Here is a 27875-nt window from a genome sequence, read left to right as displayed (position 1 = left end):
ACTATAAAGGAGCTCGGTATGCCAGCGTCGTTGGCAGCAACCAAGCGACGACAGCGCGAACAAGCACCATGGCACTTCGTTTGCGTAGATCCATCCGCGATCTTGAGGATGACTACGACAGAGGCAACAAGAAGCCCTTGGAGGATCTCATACGCGCATGGCGGGGCATCCAAGCCCAGCCTGCCGACGACCCCAACTCGGCTTTCCCCCCTAAGTCCTTCTTCACCATCGCTGGTTACCATAGAGAACCCTTTCGGGGCGCCGGCTGGGGTAACTCCCAGTGGTGGGGCGGCTACTGCAATCACGGCAACGTTCTCTTCCCGACATGGCACCGTGCCTATCTCTTGACGCTCGAGAACGCGCTGCGAAGCGTCCCAGGGTGCGAGAACGTTACGCTTCCTTACTGGGATGAAGTTGATCAGCGCACCAAAGAAACGGGGCTGCCCCGGACCTTCCTGCAGAAGACGTTCGTACTAGATGGGAACCCGGTATCGAATCCGCTCTATTCCTACACCTTCCAGTATGATATTTTCGACAACCTCGCTCCTATCCCGGACTTTGACTACAGCAAGCCCGAGGGCTACACGACCGTCCGGTACCCCTACTCCGGTTTGGTAGGTACGCCGGACGACAAAGCGAAGACCGAGGTGCACAATAAAACCTACAAGGACATGCCTGAGGCAAAGGTGAACCAGATCTTGAACGAGAACGTACAGAACTGGCTCGGCTTTGGCATCAAGCTTAACACCGGTGAATACCTCTACACCGGCACGCGAGAGAAATATTACGCTTGCCTCAATGCGCCGAACTATACTGTGTTCTCGAATACAACCTCGGCCACGCAATGGAACGAAGACCACTTCGGCGTCAAGAAGTGGCAAGAGGCAGGCTCCCCGACCCCGGCCACCCAAGCGGTAGTGCCCCTCGAGAGCCCGCACAACGACATGCATCTTGCGATCGGCGGCTTTGACTTGCCTGTCTCACCCACCAGGCCTGGCCAGCCCGAACAAAGCTTCGACGCCATCGCGGATGCGAACGGCGATGTGGGTGAGAACGACACGGCGAGCTTCGATCCCATCTTCTACTTCCACCACTGTTTTATCGACCGCATGTTCTGGCTCTGGCAGAATAGGACTCAGAAAACGGAGAGCCTGGACATCATCCATGGCTATCCTGGCACCAACACCGTGGATAATCAGGGACCGACGCCTGGAGTCCCGGCGAATACCTGGCTGACGATGGACTCGCCGCTTAATCCGTTCTTCAAAGACGACCGGCCTGTGACTTCGAATGTATGTAAGACTGGCAACATTCTGCTTCCTTCCATCCTCTCCTCCTTCTTACCTTTATCTGAAAACCGGCCCCTAACCCGCCATCAGGACGTGATAAACATCGAGACGCAACTCAACTACACCTATCCGCGCCTCTCAGAGAGCGATCCCCTGCATCCAAGTGAGCCTCTACTCGGCAGCCCGCCAGCCAGCTCTCCACCCACACTCCGCGTCTCCGGCATCAACCGCGGCGCCATCTCCGGCTCCTTTGTGCTCTCTATCTACGCCACGCTGGAGGGCCAAACGCGGCTCATGGGCGTCGAGTCGGTGCTCAGCCGCTGGCATACCTCGGGATGCGCCAACTGCCAGACCCACCTTAATGTCAAGACGTTTGTGCCGCTGCATGGCCTGACGCTGGAAGAGGCGGAGAAGGCGGATTTCGACGTGGGGAGGCTTACGAGGGGTCTTGTGCAGCTGCCGGAGAGGCCGCCGGTGACGCACCTGGGGCAGATGGTTAGGAGGATGAGTTGAGGATGGCTGTTGTGCACGTCGGGTGGGGAAGATGCCTTGTCGTGACGGCAGCCTAGCGCTCGTTTACCATGATCTTTACAAGTTGATCCACGTTCAGCCGAACAGCAGAATTTTTAGAGTGAGTACTAGGCCGACAAACCTCAAGCGAGCTATTCAAACTGTGTTATGGCGTATTACATTCATCGTAAAGGGTGCTTTGCAATAAATACAGCCTTGAGTTTCCAGGTTCGCGGTGAGGCATTTTTCCCGTCCGGTGTGTTGCGCTACGGTTAGACGTTGCGAGTAGCGTAATGCACATATGTTTGATAAATCTCGCTTGGTGCCCTACAGCCTGTATACATGTCCTTTCCCCGTCCTACAGCACATACCGGAAGTACGGGTTCTCCTTATCCGTCAGATCTTTAAATGCCAACTTATCCCTCTCCGCCTCATCCAGCCTCATCGCGTCCCTCTTCTTATTCTCCCGCCAGAGCACATAGTACAACCCCACAGACGCGAGAATCGTGATACAGTAGCACACAATCAGCCCCAGCCACAGCTCCGGATAATGCCTCGCCCGATGCTGGCTCACCACCAGCTGCGGGCCGACAATATTCCCCACGCAATAAGCCACGAATATCGCCGCCGCCATCGCGCTCTTCTTCGTTGCGCCAGCGACATTGCCCATCCCGAGCGTAATCACCAAACTGACAACAGCGCCGAAGGATCCGATGATGCTGTACCCGGCTACCGGAGTGGCGGCGTGTCGCGTCCATGCGGATTTCCAGATCATGGCACACCCGGCGATGACGGGAAGGCAGTTGAGGATCAGTAGGATGATGCGGATGTTGGGATATCGGCTGCACAGCCAGCCGCAGAGGAGGATCAGCACGAAGCAGAGCGCGCCGAGGGGAAATTGGAACAGGATTGATTGGAGGGTGCTGTAGCCGAAGGTGGAGACAATGAGGGGACCGAAGCCTGAAACCGCGCCGTTCACAGTGTAGCTGGAGGCCGGGATCAGTATAGGCGCAGGTGCTTTGAGGGAAGTGGGTGGAGAATGGGGTTGACTTACGCGGAGGCCATCATTAGCGCCACGAGCCACACCTTGACATCGAGGAGCGCTTCGAGCAGCTGCGACTTTTTTATCTTTTGGCACCGCACTCCGGTCTGGCCTTTCCGCAGGCGCTCGACGGCTATGATGCGCTCTTCTGGCGTGAGGAACCATGCCGAGACGGGCGAGTTCGGCACCGCGAAGCACCACAGTCCGAAGAGAATGGTTAGCACGCCAGCCAGGAGGTAGATATACTGCCATCTCTTCAAGCTACCGCCGTCAATCTGCGCGAACCCGTAGTTAAGCCCCCCTCCGATGATAGTGAAAAGGCCTGTGCTCGAGAACCACCAGCTCTGCCGTAGGGCTTGCTCCTCTTGCGTGTAGTAGCCACTGATGATGCACATGAAGCCCGTGGGGATGATGCTCTCGACGAAGCCGAGGAAGAAACGTTGGGCGTATAGGCCCCGCCAGGAGGTCACGGCTGCGGTCAGCATGCATACCACGCCCCAGATGATTACGACTCCGCCGAGAATGCGGCCTAGGTTGAAGCGCTGTAGGGCGAAGGTCATGGGGTAGAGGCCGGCGAGCATGCCGAAGTAGAACTGGAATTGTCGTTAGATTCGTGGAGAGGTTATGGTGGACGGGTGGGGACATACCAAAGAAGTCGCCCAACTTAACCGGGTGGTATCGGTCGTTGGCGGAGTCGTTGAGTTGTCTACCAAAGCAAGAGAAAGGTCCCTTGTCATACCGAAGAGCACGGCACTGCCCAGTATGGCCTGGAGACATGTCAAACCAAAGACCATTCTTTAGAGCGCACACAAACGTACCTTGTCATAGTACACCAACCCATAGCCTATCAATCAAGGTCAGGTCAATGGATCGCGGCAGGACTGGAGAAGAGTCCATAACGATACCGACAATCATCGCAGGTATCAGAAACAGATCGATCTTTCTCACAACCCGCGCCTCAGCCACAGGATCAATGGCCTGGGCATGCTCTCCCACCAAGGCGAGAGCGACATCCTTGTCCGTTGATTGCGTATCGGAGTCATTCTCAAGGTCTCGAACATTCGCATGAGAAGGCGCTTGGCCTGGAGGTTTCTCCCCGTGGCCAGCAAAGTGAGCCATGACTGAAAAATTAATGAGGAAGAAATTATTTGGATGACAGAGGAAAATTGAGGCTCCCCGCGCTCAACGCCCATTGACTCTAGCGGCCGCGTCTAGCCTGTCGATCAACGGTGAGGCTGGAAGCAGGGAAAGTGATTGATCGGGCATTCGGAAACGGCTACTGCAGGCCTGATTGGCTCGCATGAAGAAGGGTCATGGTTATGAAAGATGATAAGAGGCTCCGAGGCCCTAGGCTCGGAAGTCCAGTCCCGCAACAATTCGTGCTGTACTGATAAATTTAGGTGAGGCGGCGGAACTCCAGGTATGGCACCAAACTTTTGAGCTCAAGCCTTGCTCTCACAGGCCATGCTCATTCTGGGAGAATGGCTGTTGATAACCATCGACTGTCGCTGTGGTGGAAAGCCAAGAGCTGACTAAGCTCGGTTACAGCTGTCAGGTGACGACTGGCTTGAGGTTATTCGAACGTTGTGGGATGCGGAAAACTCTATCCACCAACCGTCAGGTTGGAGAAGGGTGCTCTTGTCTTGTCATTGCCCTAGTTGTCGTCTGACTTTGGCGTTGTCCCCAGGAGGTGAAAACACTTGATGTGTCGCCAGCGGCCAGATCACCTCTGATGCCGTGTCAACTAACTCGTTTACTTCAAGGGACGCACAGTGCCGCAGAGAAGCTTTCCCGATCCAACCCAGACAGCCGAATGGCATTCGCGGATAGTCTCCTGCCTCGCTCGGTCACTGCCGCCTCATGGTTTGATCTTGAGCTGGATGCACTGACATGTGTACGAGACGAGAGGGACTCGACGGTCTTTGAGTACGAGAAGGCTAAAAGCTTACCAGCGGCCTGTTCGTAATTTATCAGTCGAGACAGAAGTAGCCGTGAGCTGTAGAAGCCGATTTGACGCTGCCTCCGGCTATACTCTGTGGTGTGGCGAGGCTGTGGGATTGTTGGCGCCCTACATTGTCGGTATGCGTGAGCTGGATATCTTGTCTATAGGCTCTAGCATCGCTGAACGTGAGATACGTAAGACATGGTAGACACCTGACGGCACACGATGATGTGTAGCCGCACCGTAAGACCTTGTAGTAGAAAGAATAGGCATGCCTGTTAATTTCGTCTCGACCCTCTAGTAATTCCTGACCAAAGTCTACTGTGAACATTCTCGTGCTGTAATCTCGAATATATGCGGTAGATAAGCTTGCGGAGTTCGGCAACGTGAGACCCGATTTGCAGGGCGTCCGATTCTGCTTCCTTCGAGCTTGCTACAAGACACTTTACAGTTCCAGTCATCCAGGAAACTCCGCAGCACAACTGTTAGAATCTCTACACCTCGTCCAGTCTCAAGCCGGATCTCGCAAGCTCCAGAATTGCAGAGGCTTCGCGCTGCTCTCAGCACTCTCGCCATGCCTCGCTTCTGGCTCGCTGAACCTCCTGCCCTGTTGCGGCTCTTGAGCTGGTCGATTTATATCCTCGCTGTTGGTACATTCGTAGCGACGATCTGCCGGCCCATGTTCCTCAGTATGTTTGATCCTACTTGGAAACCGTTCTGAGAAGTTCGTTATCCGAGAACACCAGCTGAATCACTATAGATGACGACGTGCCAACCTACTGCACCGCTCTGCTCAATCATGGCCAGTGGCTCGACAACGAGTTCCAGAACTGGCAGCCCCCAGGATGCATGCTCCACAAGTACGAGGCCAACGACATAGCAAGCTGCCTGAACTCTCAGAGGATACTCTTTGTAGGAGATTCGACAGTCCGCCAGGTCTTCTGGGCTGCTGCAAGGAAGCTTGCAAAGCATGATGCCGACAAACACAAGGAGAGGGCTCAGAAACACAGCTCGTACAGCTACACAAGGAGGAACGTTACGCTGGAGTTCTGGTGGGACCCTTTCCTCAACAGCACGGCCTTGAAGGTCGAGCTACGGTCACGCCACAACCAACTTGAAGGAGTTCTACCTTCGTCAATCGAGCAGCAAGACGGGGGAACTGCTATGCTCCTCGGCACTGGTCTTTGGCATGCGCGGCACCTTGGTCATGAAGCACTTCAGCAGTTCCAGCGCAGCATTAACGATACCGTTGCCGAGATTTGGTCCCAGGGTTCTAATTTCAACCAGCGTCACAGCCGTATCAGCGCCGCAAACGGCGTGCGGGATCGTGTACTCATTGCTCCGGTGGAGGTTCCTCTATACGAAAAGCTATCTCCGGATCGAGGCCGAGCTTTGGTTCCTGGAGTGATTGAGGAGATGAATCTTCATTTGGAGCAGCTCTCGTTGCATCACGGCGTCCCTACCATGTGGGCTTTCAAGGACATGACGTCCGGGCGCATCGCCGCTTACGAGGAGAGTGGTGTCCATGTGACTGATGTGGTAGCTGCGCAGAGGGCGGATGTGCTCTTCAACATGCTCTGCAACACGAAAGCGGCACAAGCGGGCGTTTATCCACTCGACGGAACTTGCTGCGTGCTGCCTAAGGCCAAGTCCTTATGGAGAGCTTCCCTAGCCGTTTGGATCGTTGTTTTCGTACGACTGACTTCCAACGCTGCACTCTCTTGGCCTGGGTTGACGGTTCTGCTCGCCGCGGGTTTTGCCAGCATGGCAGACCGTACACCGATGTTCAACAAAGTGCAAAAGCAGTACTCGGAGTTCGACTTCCTGGTACTTACAGGCGTGGGCTTCTTGTTGGGCTTCCTTACCATGCAGCCGTCATCATCTTCCTCAAGGCGGAAATGGTGTAGCCCGTCCAACGGCCTCCAGTCCTTCCTCTCAAGGGACCAAACAGACGAATGGAAGGGGTGGATGCAGCTCGTCATCCTTGTTTATCACTACACCGGCGCATCCAAGGAGCTCTGGATCTACAAGGCGGTACGGGTTCTCGTGGCATCGTACCTCTTCCTTACTGGGTATGGGCATACGAAGTACTTCTACGAGAAGGATGACTATTCTTTCCGCCGAGTTGCTGCTGTTCTCATTCGGTTGAATCTCCTCTCTTGCATACTCCCGTACATTATGTCAACGGAGTATATCTTCTACTACTTCGCGCCGCTCGCTAGCTTCTGGTTCCTCGTTGTCTATGCCATTCTCCGGATTGACCGATCACACAACCACCTATGGCAATTTCTGACGGCCAAGATCCTGGTTTCAGCAGTTCTGGTCTCAGCTTTCTTCCACACGCCGGGGCTGCTGGAAGCCGTGTTTACTTTCCTCCGGACTACTTGTCGCATACACTGGAGCGTATACGAAGTCCGGTTCCGGTTCGGTCTTGATCAGTACATTGTCTTCGTTGGCATGCTGACCGCTGTTATTCATTCTCGTATCATTCTAGCTCGGTCTTCCATTCGGCAGAAAGAAAGCCCGGCTTTTGACCCTGCCCAGCGCCATTCGTTCTTCTTGCCACTACTACTCGCAACATTTGCCACGACAATCCTCGTTGGATACAGCATCGTGGCGTGGCAATTTCCAAACAAGTTCGATTACAACCTGTGGCATCCTTACATCAGCTTTCTCCCTGTACTCGCATACGCCATCTTCCGCAATTCGCATCCTGTCCTCGCGGCTTACCACTCGAGGGCTTTCACATGGCTTGGCCGCTGTTCTCTAGAGACGTTCACGCTGCAGTATCATATCTGGCTCGCCGGCGACACGAAAGGTCTGTTGAGTACCGGACTCTTCCGTGGCGACGGAACCTTTTTTGGAGACAGGTGGCGGGATTTTGTACTGCTGACTCCCGTCTTCCTCTTCGTCAGCTGGAAGGTCTCGAATGCTACCACAGTGGTCATGAACTTGATCATTAAAGATGCGGAGGAGAAGGCCAGTCAGGGAAGCCTCAAGTCGGATGCATCAAAGTTGCCTGAGCACAACTCGGAGTGCCCGGACGCGACACCATCCAATCCCGGTGGTTACCTGTGTTCTATCTTCGGACGACTAGGCCGAATTCTGTGGCCAGGCAACCTCCATGGACGGATCTTGATCCTGCTCGGTGTCATGTGGGTGTGCAATTGGACGACCTCGCCAGCTCAGCGCCGTCCATAGCTCAGGTCACCGAAGAACTAATCTGAGTCCGCATATATCCCTCTTCGAGGTTTTGTAGAGCTGCGATTAGGCTGCCGCTCTCAAGACCTATGTCTTATGACCCATGTCGTAAAAGCGTACACATGATTTACTGAATTGCTTTTCTTCGCTGATGTTAGATTCATTTTCAGCTCAATTTATAAGATGTACGCTCCATCACTTTCTAGACTGTATATGCCTAGCTCATCTTCTACTGTTTCAAAGCGTCGCTAGTTTAACCCCACTCCGCTAGCCTTTTCGATGAGTTCCGCATTTGCTGCAACGGTTACGTGCATCTCACTTCGTATACTCTCTCCCTCACCGCTTAGTCTCATCACAACAAAACGCCGCATGTGTGGACAGCAAGCCTCCGAAGAAAAGCCGAGACGTGCATGCCCGTGAACTCTTGCTGCCTGGCTGTGTAACATCTGGTTGCTTTTCCATCCAAGCACAAATATTTCCGAAACCATCCCCCTTTTTGCCATCCTTCACATTCTACACCCTTATTGCAAATTGACAGCTATGGGCCGGCGGCATCAGTTGTTCGTTATTGCTAAGATAGCGGGTCGGTACCGCTGCCTTGCGGCTGCGCATCATCAGTGGCTCTACGGCTCCCGAGCTCTGGGTAGTAAGTGGCTCTTCAATCTACGATTATCCGTTTCTTATCAGCATGGAGTAACGATAGAGGCGGAACTGCCGTTATCAACAGCTCGGCACTCTCGTGACTTAGCCAGCTGTAATATCCTGGACATGATCGTTTCCGGACTTCACTTGGATTGGATATGACATCTTATATGCAGAACCGGACTGGTGTTTTGCCGGTTGTAACTCCACCTCAGTCGCAACTTTATGCCAAACGGGTCAGCTTCGCCGGCTTACTTTGTTATTCAGGCTGCCTCAACCTTCTCCGGTACTTCCAGTCACCGGCTAACCGAAAGCTCCTTTCGCACGAAGTCAGCAACGCACGAAGCACCTCTGAAGAGACATGGGAAACGTCCCCAGACCGGCAACACAAGGGGGACGCGCAATTTCCATTCATCCAAACATGCGTCACGCTCGGCGCTGGTCTGAACATCGAAGACGGTTACGAAGCGACAGTCTCCGTTCTGCCCTTCAATATCGACATCTCTGAGTGCGACAACAACGACGGCTTTACAGTCATCGACGTCTCGAGTCCGGACCGTGTGAGGTATTGCTTTTTCGTTGCCGGTGATTTAGAGACGGCCGAGTACCGGCATAAGCAAGAACTGGCGGACGAGGACGGGGACGGGAGTTCAGAATGGTTGGAGCCAACCAAAGAAGACATAATCCCTCGGTTGGTACCATTGAAAGCCGAACAATACCTATCAGGATACTATTTCAGAGAGTCGAAAGATTGGTCGGCGACCATGGACGAGAAACTTCAATCCTTTAAGAGCTGGCCACTTGTCGATGCCGCGGCTTTGAAGGAGACGTGGCCTGGGCATCCTTGGGACGACGATGTGGAAGAAGAACAGAGTGACCGGTCTTCTCCCGCGGGCACCACGCTGTCTCTCCGCGATGCCTCCATGCAAAAGCTTATTGACGAAGCTCTTCACGACCCCAAGAACGGCGATTGGATTCAAGAAGTTGAGTGCCTGCCCGACTTTATCCCGACTTTGAGGAACTATCTGTACAAGCATCCTGAGTCGGTTCACACTATGCCTGGAGGCCTGACACTTCTGCGCAAGTGCCTTGCACAATCAAGGGACGTTGATCTAAGCTCTTTCAGCCAGCTTTCTACAGAGACGATCCGCGAGCTCATTGCCAGCATCTCAACAACCGTAGAGCAGCTTGACCTCTCGGGCACAAACGCTTCGGAGGAACTATTACGAGAAATCTTACGCATAACGCAATTAACAGAACTCACGGTCACGCAAAACCCCGTCCTTCAATTAAAAACTGTCTTGGACTCGATCAAGCAGACAGGGCACCAGCACCAATTGCAGTGAACCACCCCGAGCTCTTCAGCGCACCCTTCCAGGAGCCGTCAAAGATCACACACCACGACTTCCCCGTTGGTCGTGGAACCGCATTTCCTGTGGTGCAGCTGATATTCATGAGTACCGAAGGCGAAAACCTATCCAAATCGATCAGTGAAGGGGTGCCATGGACTCGGCTGATCTCCGAGAATCACGAAGATCCGTGGGCGCCTTATCAGCCCCTCATGTGCTGTGCCATGGATGTGCGAGATGCGCTCGTTTCGCCAAGAAAGGCCATCTTGGGGACTGCACGCTACATGAGGCTGATTGGGAATACGAGGATGCATTCCAGCGTCTCCGAAGCTCTCACCGGCGCAGCAAAGTGTTTTGCATTGTCGTCCGATGTGAGAGACCACGATCTTCTAGACCTCCTGTAGTTGACACATGCTGACCGCGCTGAGCAGGACGAGCGGAAAGTCAGTCCGATTCCTGGTGAGCTGTACAGAACCGGCAAAACACTGTATCATACCAGCTGGGAGCTGCCTCTTGAGTTTCAGGAGATCAAGACCGGAGAGTGGACGGTGCTGGTCGTGCGCATTCGGACCAACTATATGCGGTCGTTAAACAGACCAGACGTACAGAGCCTTGGATACGCTTTTGTTTCCGCTGACGACGATGGAAATACCATAGCAGTCGACCTGCTCGGTTTTCTGGAGTCGGTTGCGGGAACGGACGCTGCTATTTCATCCATGTCCACCAGGCTTGCAGAAATCTGGGACAACGAAATGAATCTTCTCAGACAGGCTGTCGCCAAGAACGCCGAGAGGAGATCCGGAGAGGAAGCGTTGGACACAGATGTCGTCCGTGTGTGCGGTACCCAAGAGGTCGAGGAGGTCCTGAAGGTTATGCAAGAGTATAAAGTCCGACGAGAACGGGGTCTAGAGGGAATCAGAGGTCTCATGGCCGCTCACTATAACCCAGAGCGGCGACGGAAAGTACCACCGACACAGAGGTTGATTGAGCGATGATGAGAGGGCTAGGAGTAAGGTCCTCATTTCGGATTACTGTATCACAATTGGCAACTAGAGGAAGAAGGAAATGAATAACACGGCGAAGTCTCAACGGAAGTTTGGTTGCATGTTTGCTGTTAGTATGCTCGCCCGCTGCAGTCAACTATCAGCCAAACTACCGTATTGTAGTTCAGCTTAAGCCGTCTTGATCTTCATCAAAATCGTTCGCTTCACCTGAAACTCAAATACATGCTACTGTCTGATGTCCATTACTACTTCTTACCACTCGCAAGATTCCTTGACCACCGTCCTACTAAGGGCTAAGAACAGAGCTTGCGTCTACACACACATCCGGAATCCACGTGGGTCCGAGTATGAGGTTGCAGGCATTGAAGCGGAAGGCCTCGGCAGACAGGGATAAAATTAGAATCTTTCCCACATCGGGATAGTCCCGCACCCCACGCCGCGCCATCTCCGCCTTGTCGCGCTAGTTAAATCACACCTCAGAACCTCGTCACCTCCAGCGTGGTCCGCAGCTTCAAACAGCATCGTCTGCAGCATTCCGTCTTCTACCCTCAACCATCACTCGCGTGAACGGCTTGGGCAGCTGTCCTTGGACTTTGCACCTTAGAAGGGGGTGCTTGAGATTCGAACCAGAACAGATTTCCTTGCCGCGGAGCAAACCGACTCATTACTTGTCTTTGGCTCTTAGCGGATGTGGCGGGATAAGCTTGAGGGAATTTCATGCTGTTGCTAAAGTGGTCCCAGAAGCCGGCCCGGAACACTTCCTAGCCGTGCTGTAGAGAGCAGGCGACCTCGAGCCTCATGCCCCTGACGATCAAAGTCGCCAACCACTTATTCCCCTTGCTTGGCATGCAATGATGCTTAAAATGCCATTCGTGGCTGTCACGACCCGCACGGGTGCATCCTCATCCACCTCACTGGCTCGCTCCACGGCTTCGTGTCTGACCCTGTGGCCCTCATAGGCTACGGAGTTTATCCCTAGTGCACTCGTACAAAGCCCTACAGAGAAAGAGGGTCGCCCTACACAACGTTGCCCACGTCTTCCACCACTACCAGTGGTATGGAAAGACCCTCGTTCTTCCAACATCGACGATCCTTTGTACCGGATGCAACCGGCAAAGCTCACCATCGCCAGATGCTTCAACACACCGATATCAAGGTGACGCATAGACCAAGCTTCCTACCATCATTCTGGCAAAAACAGGCAATGTTCCTCGACTGACTTCGTACGCGTGCCCTCGTAGCCGGATGTGCTGGTAGCACGATCTTGGTTTGGCAGGCGATCAGGTACCTGCTCAGCCGGTTTCATCAGGGGATTCTGCATAGGACTCACGCACAGTCACGCACCTCAAGCTTTGACATTCGTATGGTTGGGGCATCGAAGAAATCACTCAAGAGCTTCGTCACACCGACCACGCAAGCTGCACCTCTGGATTACAAGCTATGATGTGAACCTGACGCTTCGTGGGGCACAGAGTGTAGCATATATGCCCGCTCGATTCCCACTTGGGCTCACCATTATCCAAATCTCACATCGAATACCTCGAAGCACACCCACTGATATCCAATATGCCGCGAGGAGTTGAACAAGTTCAGGCAGCCATCGAGGCACACTCCCTCGCCAACATCGATGACTATGTCAAGACCAGCACCATGCACCCGGAGCTTGAAGAGGTGAGCATCCATCCTCAACGGAACACAACTTCATTGCGGCGCTGACTGTTGCGTAGGCCGTCCAGCACCACATCCTTCTCGAGCTGAAAAGCTGGTTCTTCTTCCGCAAGCTGTCTTGCGACTGTGCCCGTGCCAATATAGCTTTGCACGGCTTTAATCTGTGAGTACCGAGTTGTCCTCCCTATTACCTGTCAACTACGCATCACTGATAATCATCCAGGCTTTTCAAGCGTTGTGCCATTGAGTGCTTCGCGGACGCCAACTGGCTCGAATGCTATCTCGTTCAGCGCGGCGGCATCTGCAGGCCCGTCGACATCCCGGCCCCGACCGTCGCCTTCCCCGACGACCCAGTCGACCCCGTGCAGCCCGTCTACGAGGCCCTCCGAGTCGAAAAGGCCATCCTGGAGGACGCGATCCGCCTGTGTAAGCTCGCCGACAAGCACGGCGACTATCCGCTGGACGATGCAATTGAGACGCGCTTCCTGAAGAAGGAGACGAAGCATGTCAAGGACATGGGAGATCTGCTGCAGCAGTGTGTCAGGGTCTCGAAGGATGTGGGCCATGGTGTCTACCATCTCGACAAGGAGTTGCGCTGGAAGAAGGGCATTACGCCGTGGGCGAAGGAGAACAATCCCGACAACAATGACTTGCTTCTCAAGGAGGCTGCTAAGGACTTGCATGATCCACTGTTGTATCCTCAGTGATTGGGGGCGGTCGAATGATTGAGGGTTGTGGTGGTCATCCAGGGTGAGGAAAGCTGTAGGCAGCGGCGGAAAATGGTGGCTGGCAAGGAAAAGTCTTCACATTGTATCAGGACTCAGCTGTAGCTCACATACCCTGTAGCTGTAATGCAGACTGAAAGTTTACTGTTGCAGCTTGATCATGATTCTTCATCTCCGTTTTACTACACGTGACCTGACAGCACTTGAGTGACACGAATACCGAACGGCCTTACCACACACCGTACGAAGCCTCACCTACAACGTCAAGGGTTTCTGTTCAATGCCAACAATATCTCATCATTCCGCCTGCGTCCCCGTCCCCCCGAACTCAGCGGGCAGATCATTGAACCGCCTCACATCTAACGTGGGATAATTGCTCTCCCTGACGTTAACATGCATAGTCGGCTGCCACTCAAACGACGAAAACACGGTCGGGAACGTCCCGCAGAGCTTCAAGCCCGCCGCTTCGTTCCACACGCTGTTGAACAGCCGCGTCCCGCAGCAGGTCGCGAAGTAGCGGCGCACCTCGGGCGTGCGGTGGACATATGAGAGCAGGGACGCGCCTGCGGTGACCTTGGCGGCGTGAATTGTGGTGTCATGGAAACGAGAATGAATGGGGAAAAGGGGAGGGGTGAGAGCGACTGGTCAATACAGGAAGCCTCGCGCTGTGCACTGAGTAAACGCATACACACCTTTATCGACATCTCGCCTGTCTCCTCGGTAAGGTTCAGCAGCGGAAACATCATGTACGGCACGCTGCCCACCGAGTGCCACTCCCGGCAGTCGGTGCAGTGGCACACGACTGATATAGCGGGCTCAGAGTCAAGCGGAAGCTCTAGCTGCACGGCGCCGCAGAAGCAGGTCCCGCACGCGATGGTAGAGCGGTCTGCTGCTGGAGTAGATGAGGTCGGAATGGGCACCGGATACCGCGAGTCGTTTGCTTGAGCGGTGGGGCCGGAGAGGATGCCGCGGACGAACATGGGCTCTGCTTGGGCCATACGGCGCGGGTGGTGGGCGGTCCAGTTCGCTTCGACTGTGGAGCCCATGGTGGGGTTTACTCTAGGGGTGTGGAGGAGACAATGGAGCTGAAAGGAGTGATGGAGCTGGGTTTGAGAGTTCACTTGCCCGGCGGGCTCATATCAAAGTTATACACGGTCTCGGCTTCACCCTGATATACCCTCGAAGGGCTAAGGGCGCTCCTGCTCGAGGATTACCAATACATAATCTTGCTTACCAAGACGTTCGAAGCTGCGGGTGAACCTGATGGGACTTAGGATGTCGGAACGTATGTGAGTATAAGGCATGAGATCGGCTACGGCATATAACTCTTAAGAGGGGTACATTGGTTCTAAGTGGTGAGCTTCAGGACAGCAGCGACGAGGCTGAAAGACGAGATGAGGTTGGAACAAGCTCCGTTGGCGTTTCGCCGGACTCACTAGTACAAGTCCCTAACAACAAGCTCTTCGATGCTCGCCTTGTCGTGCTGGCATCAAGATCATCTCACACCCATGCGGGCCATGCAGTCAACCTCAATGCATGTGAGGACTTCGTCAGACACACAAGCTGGGCGCCTAGCGCCGCCCTTTCCAAGCAAGGACTGAATGGGGCCGCGAGGCTGCATAGACATAGGAGACGAAAGATAAAGGCCACTAACTCCCCTCCTCAAATGTTCGACGACTTCTGCTCTCAAACTGCTGTGGGCAACCGCCATTGGCCCTTTCGTGCAGCTCAGCCTCGCCAAAGACCGCCCCGTGTTTCGCCCTTCCACGTATCCCTGGCGACTATCGACCAACCATGAGCGACAACTACGCCTGGCTCGACCCTTGGCAGCTCTCAGAAGGTGGCCAACCCTTGTAAGTAAAAAAAAAAGACAGGGGCTGACGGAAGGGCAAAACAGCATTACGCCCCGCCCAGAACAGGGTTTCGCACATGTCAGGCTCCCGGATGAGGCTCCATACCAGCCGGCTTGGCAGGGCTGGCCTCCGAATGCTGGATACGACTGTGCTTCAGTTCCAGCGGACATTCCATTAGAACTGCTCGTATCATTCGACGGTCATGAATCAGCACTTCGGACTTCTACAATCCCAGACTCTTGTTATGTCCAGGACACTGCCACAGCTAGGCCGATGTTTCCGGAGCCGCATCAAAACTCCATCGGCAGCGGTTTCTCCATCGCGGAAGCAGATGGTCGTGCCGACCCGCAAAACGTGTCGTCCGCGTGTAATGCGGCAGAAACAGCGTTCTGGACTAGCGGTACTGCAATGCTTGACCCTGTATATACGCAGACCGGGACATTTCACGACCAGTTTCAACATGGGCAAGAGATGGGCACAATAGGCACCGCAGGATCCGTCACTGGTTTTCAATTTGTCAGCGGATGCCGACCAGTTGGGCATCGCGGAGCGGTGTCAGCAGCGCCAAGGTAAGCGGATATCTGGGCAGCTCTATTTGGAAATTCCACTAAGAAACCGTAGTATCACTCAAGAGCCAAGCGAGGCCTCAGATATACCGGGTCTCAAATGCGACTTTCGCGATTGTCGATCGAAGAAGATATTCAAGCGGAAGTATGAGTTGATGCGCCACAAGGGAAAACATCTTCGGACGAAAACTTTCGACTGCCCCGCTGTCAACTGCAAGTATCGTGGGCCGAAAGCGTTCTATCGGATAGACAAGCTGAAGTCTCACATGGACGCTGCTCACGATGAAGACACAATGTTTGCGTGTCCTGTAGAGGGATGCTTGTCAGCTCGTACTCCTTTGCCTCGCGACCTTCTGGTCCTCCATATTCGCAATCACGATCAAGAAGCCAAGGTGAGATCTCGGGTCTATTCTGGCGCCCTCGCGCTTTGCGACAAACTTCGAGTTTGTCCGGTGGGAGAGTGTCGGAAGAAACTGTGGCTGGCTCCGCTGCAGGAACACATTCTACAGCACACCGAAGGTGAACGGCGTGCCTCCTGCACCAAAATTGCTCTTGCTGGATTCGATTCTCTCAGCGGCTACGTGATCTGCCCAGCTCCCAATTGTCCAGTACGCATTCCGGATCTTGCGGCATTCGAAGATCATTTCATCGATCACGTTGCCTCAAACCCGGACCACCTTCGCGCCTGGATGAAGGATGTTTCGCCGTTCGTATACGCGGGGTTCGGGAGAATGGTACCCTGGCAGAGCTGGTGGGTATCTCGCGAACTGGCCTGCCCTACTTGCGGGGCAGTATCAAAGAAGGGGGAAACCACTCATCAACTCGACCTTCTTAAAGATCCGGAGGAATTGCGCGGATGTCGGGAACAAATCCTCAAACTTTACCCCGATTTCGGCTTTCACCCGGTCTTTGATGATGTAATGCCGGTTGTCGGTCGCAGTGCCTATCGGGAGTCTTGATTCAATGGTCAGCACGCCTGAGACCATCTTCAGAACTCTGCTAAAGAACCATCAGGCCGGCACCCCTCCAGTTCGACTGCTCCCCACAAAGCAATCATCTCACGGCCTGATTTTCATTGTGTGGATTGTGATTTCCTCTTGCCAGATTCTCTGCTAGTAGAGGTGTCCGCTCTTTTCCAGTACAGATTTCGGTTATCTCGTCATTTCCATGTGGTCATCGATGCTGCTAGTGGAGTATTACATTATCCGGGGTCCGATATGGTTGTCAGTGTAGGCTAGCAAGCATCTTTGATCAGTACCATCAACTCACTACCCCCCCAACGTGAAATACTATCGCCAACGGCACGGGGTATCCTACCGTCGCTATGCCATAAGTGGCTCCAAAGGGCATGATTCCAACGAGGCCAAGCCAGACCGGTCTTGACCCCTCGCTTCAACTTGATCCCGGAGCAAGGCGAACGAGCTGAACTTGTGTCTAGCGGTGAATCCAAAAACCCTCAAGATCATCAATGATACCATACAGCGTATCATCAGTTGTCATCCGTTGCGGGAAAAACAATCGAAGCTACTGGGAAATCATTATTGTGAACACGTGATATTGATGATCAATTCAGCCACTGCTGAAAGCTTTACTAAGCTCGTGGAAGCACATGGACTGTATATATGCCGAAACTGATGTCCGAAAGGTCATACACGGGTAGAATAAGATCCGTCACCAGAACATATAGAAACCGAAAAGTGCAGCTTGCAGACGGTAGCAATGGATTCACCATGAGACCCGCCGCGAGCCGCATCGGCCGAATGCAAATGGAGAAAAGCTAGGCATTCCACTCAACGGAACCACCGGCCCAAAGATGAAACACTGCAGATGGAACCGAAGATTGAAAACGTATCGGTCACCCGGGGAGCCTTGATGCCTCGAGCATCAGGTCTTGGTTGCAAAAGACGGAAAGCCAGTGACTGAACCCTCCGGAAGGGTAACACCGAATTCGTGGCCTCCACAGGCTGTACTAGGTGCTCCGAATGATAAATCCCTGGCGAAGGGTCGCCAGTTCGCTCCTTAGTCTTTTCTGTACGCCTAGACTTCCGCCATTGTCGGCCCAATCCTTCTGGCCGGCTGTGGTGGCACACAAATACAGACTACTTTGAATCGGGGGCACTTGACCCATCGCCCGTCTTCCGTGGTCTTAATCCTAGAGCGACGGATCTGCGCAGGAGGAATCATATGTCAGTGCCAAGGAGTCAAATAGGAAGTGACTTTGCATACCTTGGGAGATCTGCAGTGGGTACGAACATGCTGCGATTGGCAGACGCTTCTCGGGCCAGGCGCTTCTCTATCGAACGTCGATTTGCCTGCTGCTGAAGAATCATCAGCTGCCAGAAATGGTTGTTCATTGCTTCGCGGCCAGTATTATTGTTGGCTGGGTTACGAGTGCAAATGTTTTGTTCGTGACACGCCGTCGAAAGCTCTTGCCGCTCTTCTGGTGTGAGAATCATCCATTGCAATTGGGAATCTGAGGGTACGGGAAAATCGGCAGCGTCAAGTATGTCGACTGGGATAGGGTAACGAGTGGGGTCTTACTCGTTGCGTGCTATCAAAATCCCTCGTATACTCTTTGGTTTGCGAACTATTGACTGCATTTGATCGTCTCTTTGGGCGTGGGAACCAGTCGTGCCGCCTTCGTCGGCTGTTCCGTGAAGGAGCCCGTCTTGTACTTCACGGGCTATCCGTAGTCGTTTCTGGTTCTGCTGCTCAAGAACCGATAACTGTTCTTCGTAGTCCCGAAGTGCGTTCTGAGCATGTGTCAGCCCTGAGTGGCAACCAGAGAAGGCGGTGGCACATACCGTACAGGGCGTGGAGAAAGCAAGACTAGGATTGGACCGCTTGTGCCTCGTGCGGCGTTCTGTAGGCCTTTGCGGAGGAATATCTTCTTCTACCTGTGGTTGGACAGGATGACTGATCGCGCCGTTTGGTGCCGCCGCCCCCTGCCGCAGCGATGGAGAGCAGTAGGAACCTTGCACTTGAGCTGGCGGGACTTCTGTGGGAACAGGGTACGGTTGAGTATCAAGACTGTATCATGTCGAACCACATCGTCGATCTTGGTCGCGGCAGGTTTGACAGCGGAAGACTCTTGAGCTCTCCCTTATCCAGCCGTCGCATGGCATCTGTTCAGAAAGATTAGAGATCGAGATGGTACAGTCACAGATATATTCTACACCCACATTGTATGAACGACAGTGGCCGCACCGACGACCACCCCCAAATGCAAACACAAAAATATCTTCAGGCGCAGGAGGGGGCGCGCCGCTGCATTTCTGGCCTGTGGAGAAACAGTGTGTGCAGCTGCCGTCATCGACTAGGTACGTGCCGTACTGGAGCGAGCAAGGTACCTTACCACACATCAATTTTCCACAGGCGTTCGAAATCGGATATGTTACAGACCTTCATACCCCTACATGTATGACATTTCTGTGCAGTGATAGTGTCGAAGCGTGGGTCAAAGGGTGCATACTCGGGCCTCCGGTCGATACGCGGGTCAGGCCCGCCCGGAAAGGTAAATCTCGCCAAAGAGGGTTATTCGGTGGAAGCGCCAGACTGGAGGTTGTCCGAAGGCATGCTCTGGCGATAAGCGAGCGGCTTTTCAGGCACCTGCGGAGTTTTTGGCGGAACTCTGGGCGCTTGGGGAGCGAAATTAGTGGTGTCCATCTGAAGTTGCTGCGCCGTGTCTGTGGCAGGATCCTGGAGAGCACTCGATGAGCTAAGCGGTCGGAGTGGCGGATCGATCTCCGGGTAGCCTTTGCTTTCAACAGCGGCGAGATCCTCCCATTTCCCAGGAAAAGCGGCCCGGAACTCGTTTTGCATGTCTTTGTAGAACTTGCGGACAATGGTTTGAGCCACCGCTGGTGAGGGCCGACTTGTGTTGACCGATGATGGACCTTGCGCATCTACTAGGTCTCGAAGAGAACCTTGATCAAGTTGCTGATGCCGCAGGCGTAGATACCGTTCGAGTTTGGTGGCCCGATCGAGCGTGTCAGTCACCAACCGCAATGAGTCATTTCGGAGTTCTGCTTTGACGGTCGAAAGCTTGTCCGCGTTAAAACCTCCGTGAGACCAAGTCCCGCGAGAGATGTTTGGGAATATAGGGGGTGAAACATCTTGGAATCGGGGCGCTGATGATTGCGATAACGTAGCAATAGCTTCGACTGGAACTTGAGCTCGAATCAGATCCAACATCTCCTCGCCTTTCGGCGCAGTTGTGAGATTCTGGTAGCCTTGCTCCGTGACCAAGATATCGTCTTCGATCCTTACACCGCCTATGGGCAAGTACTTCTCCAATACCTCGACATTGATGTACTTGGAGTGGACTGGCGAAGGCAAGTAAATGGTTGATAGAGCATAGCGGGAGAAGTATCTAAGGCTCCGGTTAGCGTCAAGGCATCTTGTGTTCCTTTCATCAGTACTCACATCCCAGGTTCCACTGTCACGACCATACCTTCCTCCAAGGCGCTGCTCTTCGGGTCTGTTGGAGCCCTGCATAATCCAGGCTCGTAAACAGCAGCTATATCCGCCGGCAGTTCAGCCCCCTCGAGCTCGACAAGAGAACTCTCAACTGACTCTTTGCCGGGATAAGACATGAGTGGTACAGCGGAGGCGTCGTGCACTTCAAGACCCATGTGATGACCAAGACCATGGGGAAAGAAAGCCAAGGAAGTCCCGGCCTTGACGATCTCGTCTACCGTACCGTTCTGCAGGATGTTTAGCGCCAGCAGACCTTCGATAGCTATGCGGTGGGCGAGGTAATGAAGCTCGATGAACTTTACACCAGGCTTCAAGCGCTCGATGCAAGCCGTTTGCATCCTTTGAACAAGGTCGTAGATATTTTTGGCCTCTTTCGAGGGCCACTGACCGGACAGGGGAAAGGTTCTCGTCACGTCACTTGCGTAGTTCTGCCACTCGCAGCCAGCATCAAGACACATCAGCTGCCGACCAGCAAGTGGCTCGTCGTTCTTGACATAGTGCAACGTGCTCGCATTCTCCCCGGAAGCGGCGATGATCTCGTAAGCTTGGTTCTTCGCGTCATGGGACACGCAAGTGTCAAGAAAGATGGCTTCAACTTCAGCTTCGTTCTTGAATTTGAGGATGTTGGATAGGACATTCGAGTGGGCTTCGGCGGAAATCTCGTTGGCTCTCCTGATCAGTTTGACCTCATGGGAGTCTTTCCTGACGCGTGCTGCATCCATAGCATGCTGGAGCTTGGTAGCGTCGACCCGATCCATCTTGTTGTGGCCAGGCTCGACGCCTTGACTCGGATGGAGAATGTAAACATTGCCCTTCTCATTGAGCGCTGGCCAGATCAACACTGTTGGCTTGACGAGGTTGGAGTAGTAAACACAATCAACATCATACTTCTCGGTAGCTTCAGTGATGGTGGACCCTCGGCCATTCCAGATGACCTTCTTCGGATCAATTTCGGGTATGTAGAGAACAAGTGCATCTTGCTCGATGTCATACGTGAGATGGCAGTCCGGTTCATCGCAGCCGCTCAGGTAGTAGAAATATCTCCGTTGCCGGAACGGTCGGGGCTGATCGCTGTCTTCGAGAAGCACAGTGGGAACTCCTGGGAGGTAGATCAAACCTTCAGTAACACCCAGCTTGTCCGCAACGCGCTGAGCATGCTGCTTCGCTGTTGGAGCACGTGTCAGCGACTCACAGAAGCAGGTTTACAGAATCACAGACCTGGGTATTTCTCAAGCGGAGTCGAAGCTTCGATGTGAACCCAAAGGTTTCGCTGCTCGTCTTTACATCTCTCAATGAGAGCTTCCATATCAAGAGCTGCCATTCTCTATAGCATCGGCAAGACTAAAACAGGAGAAATGAAGGTGTTGTCATAGAGACTCCCCCTCTTCATCCGACGAGTAGTACGGAGTAGGCACGCGGGATATCACTGTCGTGCAACGGTACTGACATGTACGCCCACTAGAGTAGCGCTCATACCACTTTAGCTGCGGCGCGTCAGGGTGTTCCTCTCAAGTCGCGCCTTCCCCGGCTTGAGGGACGGCACCCATCGTTCTCTCTTTTGTTGTTCGTACATGCATACGGGGCAGAGCAACAGCGATTAACGCCATGAAGCTTGCTTTTCTGCTCGTTCCAAGGCGCTGGCCGTCTTGTAACCACCTTCATCAACTCTCACACCTCATCTACAACCTCCATCACACGTATCTCCTAGCATTGCTCATGGGCTGGTCCCTCACGAACGACTTCAAGTATACGGCCTATATCTACGGCCGACCTACGATCCTCATAGCAAACGATCTCTAGAGACCGCGTTCGCCGGCGGACATTGTGTCTCCTTGCACCTTTGCCCTTGAAGCAAGTGTGGTTACAGCTGCAATCAAGCGCAATGGCTTCATCGACCAGTTTCCCTGACCGCAGCCGGCGAAATACCTCTCCACTGCTCCCAAGTTTGAATCTACTCTGCACCATCATGCTCTCACTATCGGGCCTCCGTAGCACCGACGCTCTCCACCACATGAGGAAACGACCTCTCAGCCAGAAAGCAGAAGCGAATCCGTGGACCGACACACCACTCATAGTCACCAACCGCTGCCCCGAGACGATCTGGCCGGGCATATCTACACAGTCAGGGTATGGCCCTCCACTGAACGGCTTCGAGCTCAAGTCAGGCAGCAGTCAGAACCAGACTGTGTCAGCGGACTGGCAGGGACGGATTTGGGGCAGAACCAACTGCACGTTCAACAATGGTAACGGTGGGGGGAAAGCGTGCGGCTCAGGGGATTGCAACGGCGTTCTGGACTGTAGGGTCGGCGTACGTATATGAACCGTGCGAGACATCTGATTGATGAGGAATCTGCTGACGGTGATGTACAGGGTGACACGCCAGTCACGCTCGCCGAATTCACGTTAAACGCCGGCGACGGCCAAACCTACTACGACATCTCGTTGGTCGACGGCTACAACCTCCCCCTAGCCATCGTGTTACAGCCGCTCGGCAACAGGTCCATGGAGGAGATTCCTCCCAACCTAACGAACCCCTCCTGCATGGCCACCGGTGAGCTCCTCGCCGAGAAGAACTTCTCGCCCTACGACTCCGGCCAGCAGTTCTTCCTAGGCACTACCTCCGCGAACCCGCTACCGTTCGAGAACAGCGTCAGCGTCAACGACGTAATCCGGTGGTGTCCCTGGGATCTGCAGGTCAAACCGCCGACCGCGCCTGGCGACGGCGTGTATCCGTATCCGGACGACATCATGTGGCGGCCGAGCTTCAACCCGTGCTACTCCGCCTGCGCGAAGTGGAACAAGCAGGAGGACTGCTGTACGGGGAGTTATGGGTCGCCGAGCACGTGCCAGCCGAGCGAGTATAGCAGGGCAGCGAAGAGGGTGTGTCCGGATGCTTACAGCTACGGTACGATTTCTCTCCTTTTCTCCTTCCCCTCAGATCTGTCGAGATACTGATCGGACTCATGCTGACACCGGGGTAACCAGCTTTCGACGACCAGACCTCAACATTCATTATCCCCGCCGGCTCCGGCTTCGAAGTCGTCTTCTGTCCCGGCGGCCGCTCGACAAATATCCTAGCCTCCGAGGCCGACCAGCTGAACCAGTTAGCCAACACGGGCCATGTTTCTGGCAGTAATAGTAAGTAGTCGAGCCGCGCACCTCACTCCGGGTAAGGTGACTGCACCACTACGAATCAGATCATGCCCAAGTATTCTTGTTAAAGGTGTGCCTTCATTGAGCACAGGACGGATAGGGTTGGGCAGATTGCTGACTTGGTTCGTAGGTGATGCTGCTTCGGTTCAGGCTCCGGGCATCGGAGAAGGCGGCGCGCCGGAAACTGCGGGGGATAGGTGCCGACGTTGGGAAGAGTAAACAGTGCGGTGTTGACGTGCACGGAGGCGGCTGGACCGTCTCGCGCCAGGGCTACCATTGGAATGTGGTTACGCTGGGCTTTGTAGATTCAAGAGTCGTGGCGTCTTATATACCCTTCTTACCTTTCGATTAATTTCGTCGTGCCGCCGTTGCGTATAGAGCGGTGCCACGGTGTCTTAGCCGGTATGTCATCCTATCTGGCAGCTTCAGTAGTCGCCAGTGTTTCAATGCGACTGGAATTATTTCCCCCCAAGGTCTCCGCTCACGAAAACAACCAATACGGCGGCATAGGCAGCAGTGGCCGCAAAAGTCTCTGCGCGGCTTGCGCTGGTGAGCAGGCCGATGGCGGCCGCGAACAGCGTCGTGAAGGCTGCAATCAAGCCGAGCCTCCACTTCGGAGACGTGATGACATAGAGGGTGACGATAGCTCCTATGAGGAGGGTAGCAGCGAGGAGCGTGCTGATCCAATTCACGAACCGTGCGATGTTGTGCTCGGAGACGTAGGCATGTTGGCCCTCTGCGGGGCGTGTCTGCTATTAATCAGTCTGAAATATGGTTTGTAGAGACGCAAGTTGAGAACTCACTTTGAAAAAGACGGGAAAATGGGTTTGCACGATTGACGTAAGTCTGTCTTGCTGTAGTGGTATTCTGAGAGCGACTAGGTCCCCTTCATCCTCGTAAAGACCGGAACTGTAGCCTCCAAGCAAAGTAAACCCGTCTGGCTTCTCAGATTTTGGATTGAAAAAATGCCGGAGCGCGTCGAGTGTTCTTCGCGACGGCTGTCCGAGAGACGCGACGGAACTCTCGAGTTGCAGCGCTTCGCCTGTTACGGCTGGTCAATTATCTGTCCCTTGCGAGGCACTAGCGTGCAGCAAAGGGACAAACGTACGGTATTCCTTCATTGTAACTCTTATCTTCATCACCAATTCCATCCTCTCCTTCTGTTTCTGATCCGTCTGAGCCTTTTTCTTGAACTCTTGCCAGTTTCTCGCGCATTGCTTGGAAGACAAGTCGTCACTCTGGTCGTTCGCGTCAATTCTGTCATACTCATCCTGTTGCACTTGGAGGTCTTCAAGCTCGCTCTGTAAGTACAGCAGACTGCGTACAGCCAGGCGGTCGAAGCGCTTAAAAACAAGCGCCGTCCTGTCTGGGTCACTGGCAATGAACCTGCTGAGCGATGGATAGCCGTCGAGGGCTTGAAATGCCCCGCGGCGCTCCACGTCCGAGAGTGTTGCCATGAGCTCGCTGGGTATTAGGAAGATTCCTGCAGTGAGCCTTTGAGGCTCAGCAAGTCAGTTGGATAGAATCATCAGCAGGCAAGTGCACTTGCCCCGCAGATGCCGAGTACCTCAGCTGAACGACAATCGACAGTTGGACGGCAAAGTATATCTTTGAGGAACATCACTAAAACGTGACAATGTTTTCAAGTTGCTGCACACCACAAGGCTTTCTTTGAGGAGCTTTTCGCTTTGATTATACGGATCGCTATATACAGCGTTATCACTATATGCTTTGATTTTTGTGGAAACTATAAATGTGTCATTAACGTCTTCCACGGGGTTTCGCACCACCCGTGGCTTTGCACTAAGTTAAGCGTGATACGGCTAGCGCCTCGTTAATAAGCATAGTAACTTGCCGCGCTAGCCTCTTACTAGCTGTATTACTACTTACCTTGTATTCTTAACTAATAATACTAAATATCCTAGTAAGCCGATACTTACTACCCTAAGATTCAAATAGTGTCATAATATAGAAAGGCTTAATACAGGAACTTAATTAATTAGTTAATATAAGACGTTATATAAGGTCTAGAAGATATAGTAAGCTTAATAGAAAGAAAACCCTTTATAAAGAGTATATAACTACAGAATAATAGGAGATCTAAATACTAAGGAATATTAAGTTTAATCTATAATAGTAGCTCTCTTTATTAGCGTTTTATTTCGTAGCTTAACTATTTCTAAGAACCTAGTATATAGTTCTAATTACTTACGTTACTTAGAGATGCCTCTAAGCTATTAGATTTTATTACTAAATTCTTAGAGCTACCTCTAAGCTATTAGATTTCGCTACTAGATTCTTAGAGCTAGCTCTAAGCTATTAGATTTTACTACTAGGTTTTTAGATTCATTAGATTTTACTACTAAATATTTAGATTTACATTGAAGTAGTTAAATTTCACTACTTTTTATACTACTAGTAGTATACTAGATATTATATTATATGGAACCTAATATTTTAGTAAGCTAATTATATATAAGAACTACTTCTAGGTAGTAAAACTAATTATAACCTATAGTTCTTATAGATATAAATATAAATATAAGACCGGCTAGCTATAATCGTTCTATTATATCTCTTATTATAAATATAAATGTATAGAAGATCCACCTAAACCCTTATATAAGAACTCTAAATATATGGCCTAAAATAAAATAACTATAAAAGGTAATAAAGTAGTACCATATCTACTTCTCTGTAGTTTCTAAACTGTTATTAATACTACTTTCACCTGCTATACCTATCTTACTTATAAGGTCTATAAGAAGTACTTGCATTATAACCTTATCTATTACTACCGCCTTAATATTAATAGATAGTATAGTAAACTAGAATATCTAGTAGTTGCACTTCTAACTAGTATAATAAATCCGCTTTATATATTAATCTTTAATAGACTTTACAGATAGCGGCTTAATTAGTATAAGGTAATAAGTTCTATAGAGTGTTAACCCTATACCTAGGACACTAGTTATATCTACTAAGATACTAGGCTGGATATTAGAGGCGAGTATAGCCTCCCTACTAGTACTATATATTACCTCCTCTTAAAAGCCTTTAACTGCCTTTATCCGGTCTATTATATATATATAAAATCCGTAAAAGTAGCTCTTGCGAGCTAGATAGTGCTTAGAGAGCTATTTATAGAGCACTAGCGCGACGATAGGGAATTTAGTAAGAATTATAAGCTTTTACTATCTTATATTCTCGCCTATAAGGTCCGTTTCCTTCTATTCTATCTTAGTTAGGATATTAACAAGTAGTGGTATCTTTAGACTAGATATAGTGATTTAGTTAATATTCCTATAAATAATATTACTTTATCCTTTTATAGCTAGCTATTTTTTATCTAAGGTAAGCTCTAGCTATTAGGGAAGAAATTATCTAGAGTGCTATATATATCCGAGCTTTAGAAAGAAATAGATTAGCTATATTATCTACTAGTTAACTTTTACCGCGCCTACTATAGTTATTTTTTCTTCTTTTAATCCCGCCTTTCTTTACACTATAAGAGTAATCTAGTACTTCTATTATAATACTCGCTTCAGCTCTACTATATACTAGTTAAAGTAATTCTTTACTATACTAGTTAGTTTATATAGAATATCTTATCTATTAAGGACAGGCAGCTTAACTAGTAGCTCCTTATTAATACCCACTAAATTAGTAGTCTGATAGATTATAAAGTAGGCTAGTATATCTCTCTATTATCCTACTAAATCTATAATCTATTATAGTCTTTTTTAAGAATTCATATCTATTGCCTTAGAGAGTTAGTTAAAGCTACACTAAATAGTAAGGAAGTTAGTTATTAAGTATACTCTTTAAATCTCTACTAGATCTAGCTTATTATCTTTCTTTATAAGGACTATCTATCTCTTCTTTAACTAGATTGCGTAGTTAAGTGTATTCCTTAGTCCCTACTTCTATAGTATTCCTAATATTAGGAAAAGAAATATATTACTATTAACTCTTCTCTTAAGAATATTATTATATACACTTTAAGTATATTTAGTTTAGTGAATTTCGTCTATATAAACGAATAACTATAATATAAAGAGCCTTTAGTGTTCTATTATATTTAAGTATTATGCTCTTTCTTTTCTGACTTACTCTTAATTAACCCGCCTAATATATATGTAGATATACTTCTAGTAGTATTCTATTATAGTAATAATAATACTATGTATCTACCTATTAATGGGTTAACTATTTTTAAGTACTTAAACTATAGTAATATTCTTTAAGATTAAGAAGATTATACTAGCTAAAGTATACGCCTATTTAAAGCGTATAGAAGTAGGCCTAGAATGCTTTATATTAAAGAACTTAGTAAACTTATTATACTAATTTTAAATAAATTCTACTAGTATAATAACTAGCTTGAGGCTAGATATGAAATACACCTCTTCTAGTAAGCTATTTATCTTATATATACATGATAGCTACTAT

At 51.4% G+C, this 27875-nt stretch overlaps 10 protein-coding genes across 10 annotated transcripts; 6 read left to right on the top strand and 4 right to left on the bottom strand.

The window, feature by feature from the left end:
• Positions 1-68: 68 nt before the first annotated feature.
• W97_01364 (uncharacterized protein) lies at positions 69-1802 on the top strand (the record flags this gene model as incomplete). The annotated part of the gene is made up of 2 exons (XM_007779272.1): positions 69-1292; positions 1380-1802. 2 exons carry the CDS (start codon positions 69-71, stop codon positions 1800-1802), a joined length of 1647 nt encoding a protein of 548 aa, XP_007777462.1.
• A 355-nt stretch (positions 1803-2157) lies between these two features.
• W97_01363 (uncharacterized protein) lies at positions 2158-3960 on the bottom strand (the record flags this gene model as incomplete). The annotated part of the gene is made up of 5 exons (XM_007779271.1): positions 2158-2785; positions 2854-3434; positions 3489-3608; positions 3660-3685; positions 3747-3960. The coding sequence occupies 5 exons, from the start codon at positions 3958-3960 to the stop codon at positions 2158-2160; spliced, it is 1569 nt and encodes a 522-aa protein (XP_007777461.1).
• Positions 3961-5357: 1397 nt separating this feature from the next.
• On the top strand, positions 5358-7984 carry W97_01362 (uncharacterized protein; the record flags this gene model as incomplete). Its single annotated transcript, XM_007779270.1, has 2 exons — positions 5358-5472; positions 5544-7984. The coding sequence occupies 2 exons, from the start codon at positions 5358-5360 to the stop codon at positions 7982-7984; spliced, it is 2556 nt and encodes an 851-aa protein (XP_007777460.1).
• An 812-nt stretch (positions 7985-8796) lies between these two features.
• W97_01361 (uncharacterized protein) lies at positions 8797-9972 on the top strand (the record flags this gene model as incomplete). The annotated part of the gene is made up of 1 exon (XM_007779269.1): positions 8797-9972. The coding sequence occupies one exon, from the start codon at positions 8797-8799 to the stop codon at positions 9970-9972; it is 1176 nt and encodes a 391-aa protein (XP_007777459.1).
• Positions 9973-10079: 107 nt separating this feature from the next.
• W97_01360 (uncharacterized protein) lies at positions 10080-10970 on the top strand (the record flags this gene model as incomplete). Its single annotated transcript, XM_007779268.1, has 2 exons — positions 10080-10346; positions 10407-10970. 2 exons carry the CDS (start codon positions 10080-10082, stop codon positions 10968-10970), a joined length of 831 nt encoding a protein of 276 aa, XP_007777458.1.
• A 1575-nt stretch (positions 10971-12545) lies between these two features.
• W97_01359 (uncharacterized protein) lies at positions 12546-13354 on the top strand (the record flags this gene model as incomplete). The annotated part of the gene is made up of 3 exons (XM_007779267.1): positions 12546-12650; positions 12707-12810; positions 12871-13354. 3 exons carry the CDS (start codon positions 12546-12548, stop codon positions 13352-13354), a joined length of 693 nt encoding a protein of 230 aa, XP_007777457.1.
• Positions 13355-13669: 315 nt separating this feature from the next.
• On the bottom strand, positions 13670-14418 carry W97_01358 (uncharacterized protein; the record flags this gene model as incomplete). The annotated part of the gene is made up of 2 exons (XM_007779266.1): positions 13670-13945; positions 14065-14418. 2 exons carry the CDS (start codon positions 14416-14418, stop codon positions 13670-13672), a joined length of 630 nt encoding a protein of 209 aa, XP_007777456.1.
• Positions 14419-19325: 4907 nt separating this feature from the next.
• On the bottom strand, positions 19326-21591 carry W97_01357 (uncharacterized protein; the record flags this gene model as incomplete). The annotated part of the gene is made up of 3 exons (XM_007779265.1): positions 19326-20163; positions 20217-21435; positions 21489-21591. The coding sequence occupies 3 exons, from the start codon at positions 21589-21591 to the stop codon at positions 19326-19328; spliced, it is 2160 nt and encodes a 719-aa protein (XP_007777455.1).
• Positions 21592-22236: 645 nt separating this feature from the next.
• W97_01356 (uncharacterized protein) lies at positions 22237-23416 on the top strand (the record flags this gene model as incomplete). The annotated part of the gene is made up of 3 exons (XM_007779264.1): positions 22237-22578; positions 22641-23175; positions 23256-23416. 3 exons carry the CDS (start codon positions 22237-22239, stop codon positions 23414-23416), a joined length of 1038 nt encoding a protein of 345 aa, XP_007777454.1.
• Positions 23417-23881: 465 nt separating this feature from the next.
• W97_01355 (uncharacterized protein) lies at positions 23882-24880 on the bottom strand (the record flags this gene model as incomplete). Its single annotated transcript, XM_007779263.1, has 3 exons — positions 23882-24172; positions 24227-24465; positions 24532-24880. 3 exons carry the CDS (start codon positions 24878-24880, stop codon positions 23882-23884), a joined length of 879 nt encoding a protein of 292 aa, XP_007777453.1.
• Positions 24881-27875: the final 2995 nt, after the last annotated feature.

Source organism: Coniosporium apollinis (genome assembly GCF_000281105.1).
Source record: "Coniosporium apollinis CBS 100218 chromosome Unknown supercont1.5, whole genome shotgun sequence".
Classification (NCBI taxonomy): domain Eukaryota; kingdom Fungi; phylum Ascomycota; class Dothideomycetes; genus Coniosporium; species Coniosporium apollinis.
Note: the sequence above shows the minus strand (reverse complement) of the source record. Positions and strands in the feature narration are given on the sequence as shown.